Genomic DNA, 5,134 nt, shown 5'->3' with positions numbered 1-5,134 from the left:
CAGTCAATTGACCCTTCGCCAACTCCTCCCACAAACGGCTATTGTCCAATCCTACGTTAGCAACCGTAACTATAGGCCTGGCAAGCTTTCCGCAGTGAGTCATTACGTTTGCTTTTGTGGACACATTTTGAGACTAGGACGAAAAACATTTGTTTGTAGAGAAGGGTGTTGTTGTTGCTGCTGCTACTACGGCGGCGGCGGCAGCAGCAATATAGAGATGTTCAGATACGAGCGGACTTTTTTTTCGACTTGAGCAAGTGTAAATATGGGGATAACCATATGTTCACCTCCGAAATGACAGCTGTACTTTTACCGCGTTTACCTGGGCTTTTAGGCGAGGGATCCTCCAGGCAGGGACTGCTTTCACTGACTGATACAGCGGTGGGAGAAAACAAAACAGCAGCAAAAGCTGTATGTGGTTCACAATCACCCAAAAACTTGCAGTTTGACAACGTTTCATGACCAGTGAGATGACGTAAGTCTTCGTGGGTTGATAGACGGTAAAATGACCGGTCCTTACTGCTGCTCTGTACATTGTCCAGTCGTGTCGTTGAACAGATGTTTTATCCTCCTGCGCGAGTCACGTCACTGAAAACTATGAATGATCTTTGTGACTTCTTCTCTCTATTATCTCAGAACAGTTTATCCAGAAATTTGCTGATATTTCCTTTGAAATCGATACCAAATACTGCCAGGAGCATGGCTGGGAGTGAAAGCTTGCCCGCCGTAGCAACAGTAACCAAGGGGGCGGGGCTTACGCGAAGGGTCAATTGCATCAACAGCATCAGATATTCCTCCTGAACTGCTATAACTGTGACTGATTCATAGGTTGTTCGTAGCCTTCGCTAGCAAGTGTTTAACTGTTTATGCTGAGTCTTCCACAGCGAGTCGGGGCTTCGTTAGCCCAGTTTGACCCGGTTTGTGAAGGCTGGTGTCATGTGTTCTGCTGCCACAGAGGAAATAAATTCACGACGACGGAAAAACAAGTTCATAATGTCTCCTGGCAGCTTTACTGCAGATACCAATGAAGGAGAAAATCTGTCAGAAAGCCAAGATTAAAAGTCAAAAACGCTAACCGTCAAATAAGATGATTTGGACCTCTGCCAAGAGCCTGACGGGAGAGTTTCTGATATAACTGACAGACAAGCTTCAGAAGAGTGATTTATTTGCATTTAAATTAGTGCTGGGCATAGATTAATTTTTTTAATCTAGATTAATCTCACTGCAATCTTGGAGTTAATCTAGATTAATCTAGATTAAAATGGCTCATTTGAATTCTGATGAAGGCATTCAAGTGATGCACGATATGAAAAATTTCTACCAATAACCCATAATTTCCTGGTTCTCATTGCCGATACCGATAAATTCATATTTGTATATATAACATAATAGGCTCTAACCCAGGGGTCAAAGTGTGAGAGAGTGAGCCCCCCTTATTGAAAAATAAACAGCTGTGCGCCCCCCCCCCTCCAAAAAAAAAGAGAAGAGAATTAAACATAGCCTATTTATTATCAATTACTATGACCAAAACAATATTTGATTCATTAAACATAAATTGGTCTTTCCTGTAGGATTTGTTTGATTTACAAGCTTGTTTCTCAGCATATATTAATTATCATGACAACATAGCACTGACGAATAAACCTAAACATTGATACAGAACTCTGTAACACACTCATCACACAAGCAGCTTCATGATCTCCCTGTGTGATCATCTGGGAAGCAGACAGTCTGAGGTTGAAGTTTATATCAATGCACAGGTGACACTGTGACAGGTCTCTGTACGTCTTGACCACATGTCAGCTGTTCATCTGGGAAGCAGACAGTCTGAGACGTGCATCTTTTTTTTTTTTTTTTTTTTTTTTATAGGAGCGGTATATTGCGGCTTTATGCGGGAGGACACGCAGTGCTACAGCTGATCCAATGTATTTATCTGAGCTTGGTCACCGCGAGAGGCACCGGGTCGCTTTGAGCTGCGTTCATATGAAGTTATAGGCTACCTGACACTGTGCAGCACCTGACGCTCTTCTTTTTCCAACATGCGCGGATGTAACGACTCCTACTATGTAGGCTACTGTACATGTGTGATTCGCTCCAAGCGACAGTGGTAAAGCAGCTGTTTTAATTCCCGCTGTGGAGCTGTTAATATGTCACTTTATTACGTTTTAATATTTTTTCAGAGGGAATCTAACCGTGTAGATCCCCACTTTGTGGTTAGTTTATCCAAATAACGCCTGTTTGCTCCGACGTAGCAGCCGACCGGGAGCAGCAGCAGCAGCAGCTCGTCACAGACGCAGCTGCCTCCGGTGACACCGGTCAGCTGACGTGGCGGTCAGCCTGCGTCGCCGTCGGCATCCCTCGGGGAGAAAACGAGCAGAGTAACTTACCCGCAGGTTTTTAGAGGTTTTCCGCCGGTGGTTTAATTCTTTTTAAATATATAAATGTTGGTCTCATTGATGAAACCTAACAACTGTGGAAGCCGCAGTTTGAATGAAAGGTGAAACTTACTGGACAGAAGAGCAGCGCAGCCTCAGGGCTCTGTACAGAAATCACCACGTTACGTCAATAAATTAATGTTTTACAATGAACCGAGCGGTCTACCTGTCATTTAATTGAAATAAAAAATACAGCAGAGGGAAATTCGGTGTGACTCTTGTTTTTTTCGTGCACGTCCACGGTGCACAGCTCCACGACCTGCTTTGTACAAGGTGCATGTTGACCCAGCCCCCAGACAACTTTGAGAATAGATTAACGGCTATAATTTTCTTATCGCGCGATAAGAGTCTCACGTTAACGCAGCACGTTAACGCCGTTAACGGCCCAGCACTAATTTAAATATTTATGTATGAGACAGAAACGCCCTTAGTGACTTTTTAAAACATTTTTTTTTGCCTCATGTTAATAGTTTCTCTGCGGAATTTGTAATAAGCAGATTTGCTGTTTTATGAGAAAACTTAACAACAAGCATGGACACTGGTATTTTTTTCATCTTCCTCCTTCCTAAATAGCATTAACATTATTACACACACTGAGCTAAAATCCTTAACAATGTTCAAGGTAGAAATATTGTTTACCCCCTGCTCCCACAGCAGCTAATGTGTCTTATTCTGAGCCAACACAACAGACAATAGAGTGTATCTGTGTGTGTGTAATTCGATCTTAGTGTGTGTTACCGGGTCGTGATCCAGTAAGGGGCTGCCCGGCTCTGAGTCGACACAGTAAGGAGAGTATTGGGCAGGGGAGCCAGAACCAGAGTCTGAGGCCGGAGGTGACATCATCACTATTTCCTGTTTGAGCTCCACGTCTTCAGACATCGTCACAGACTCTGAAACAGGAAAACGGACTCGTTAGAATCTCAACCTGCTGCAGATGAAACTACAACACCTTCATTGATGTGAAGAAACACTCACTGTTCTTCTGGTTTGCCATTTTCAGAGCCAGGTTCTCCTGCCGTAGTTTGTGGTTGGTCTGCTGCAGGTATTTGATGTAGTCAATGGCCTTCCTCAGCACTCCTGACTTGTGCATCTGATATAAAGAAATGAAAAAAAAAGTGATGATCCAACTTGTAAAAGCAGTTGATTCTTTTTCAAATAAAAAAAAATTAAACAAATTGTGATTTTTAAATACTTTGGATGCATTTCAATCCCAGTGTTAAAATCCCTCACCTTGGCGTCGTTGCCCATGACCAGGTCTCTGAGCTCTATGATTTTGTCGTTGATGGAGGACCGATACCTCTTCTCTATGATGTTGTGGGTCGTCCTCCTCTCGCCCTCCTTCACCACCCCCCCTGGGCCCACCACTCCTCCGGCCATCATCTGGCTCTGCTCCATATTACATCTGGTTGCGTTTGTGGCGGAGGAGCCCGGCTGCAGCTGCTTGATCGGCAGCTTGTCTCCTCCTCCCATCATGACGGGGACGGTGGTCAGGATGTTGCTGCTCATCAGCGTCTGGGCACACAAATCGATGGCAGTAAATTAGTTTAATCATGAAGAATCAATAGTCTGTGGGAGTGCAGAGTTTGGCTTTTTTTTTATGGACCATAGTTATGACTGTTACCAACCAATAATTAATATGGACTCATTTATGCTGGCTTCTTACCGGGACTTGCAGAGCTGTGTTCTGGATGGGCGTGGTCAAGGTGGTGATTCCTGTGGGGCTCTGCATGGTGGACAGCACCTGTGTGCCGTCCGGTTTGAGGGTTGTGAGAACCAGTGAGTCTGTCTTCAAAATCTGAGGCTGCTGGACCAGAACCTGGTGGAAAGACGGCCAAAGGTCAGCGAGACGCTTTTATGTTTGCTTTTTCAGTAAAGAATTAAAACACGGATATTTAACTAAATAAATAAAATAAATGATTTTTTTTTTTAAATAAATGTTAGTATCTTTAGATTAACACAGTTGTTGAAATATGAATCTTTCATTTCCAAATATCAACTAATCATTGTGCCTGTTGCCATTTTGACTCGTTCCCTCATGGCTGCTGTCAACAGTGGGGTTACTCACAGGGACTTGCTGCACCTGCTGTTGCACCGTGTGGACTGTGGTTGGCGCTGACAGAGTCTGGATGGTTTGACCTGTTGGAGTCAGAACGCGCTGATGCTGAATGGTCAGCGGTTGGAGCTGCGGTGACGTCATGATGCTCTGCATCTGCGGTTGGAGGACTGGGAGGAGGAGAGAAGGTGATGGATGAGAGATGATTCAAAAGACACTCTGGTCTTAAGTTTAAACCGTATCATTGCAACGTGTAGTAATGTTAATGAAAATGACGAATCGATGATGAATTCAGTCATTATTCTTCTCTTTAGTCACCTTGGAAACCAGGGCCGGGGCTCTGGTGGCAGATGACAGGGTTCTGGATGAAACGTGACTGCCCCCCGCTGGAGGTAATCATCACAGTTTGGGCCTGGGTCTGGATGGGAAGGGGCGTCTGGCTGTGGGTCTGGACCAGCGTGTGGACCGGGAAGGTCTGGGTCTGCATGGGGATGCCCTGGGTGTGCATCTGCATTTAAATCAGAAAACAATGGCTTTATGTAAACATGCATTCCCCCTCCCTGAGGTGATTACAAGTCCGACGCAACAGAGGACAGTATATCTGCCTGTTTGGACGAACTGTTTCAGGAGAGAGGTATTTCGCTTA

The 5,134-nt window shown here is 44.6% G+C and overlaps 1 protein-coding gene across 1 annotated transcript; it reads right to left on the bottom strand.

Annotated features, from left to right (window-relative positions):
• Window positions 1-3,126: 3,126 nt before the first annotated feature.
• LOC146960975 (sterol regulatory element-binding protein 2-like) lies at window positions 3,127-5,021 on the bottom strand (the record flags this gene model as incomplete). The annotated part of the gene is made up of 6 exons (XM_085771890.1): window positions 4,807-5,021; window positions 4,501-4,658; window positions 4,099-4,251; window positions 3,666-3,947; window positions 3,411-3,525; window positions 3,127-3,325 (listed from the first exon to the last, which is right to left on the bottom strand). Coding segments are annotated over exons 1-6 (1,103 nt in total), but the record flags the coding sequence as incomplete, so codon positions are not given.
• Between the last annotated feature and the right edge of the window lie 113 nt (window positions 5,022-5,134).

This window comes from Trachurus japonicus, unplaced genomic scaffold, assembly GCF_045865225.1.
Source record: "Trachurus japonicus isolate A0001 unplaced genomic scaffold, Traja_1.0 AP029727.1".
NCBI classification, from domain to species: domain Eukaryota; kingdom Metazoa; phylum Chordata; class Actinopteri; order Carangiformes; family Carangidae; genus Trachurus; species Trachurus japonicus.
This window is presented reverse-complemented; position numbering and strand designations above follow the sequence as displayed.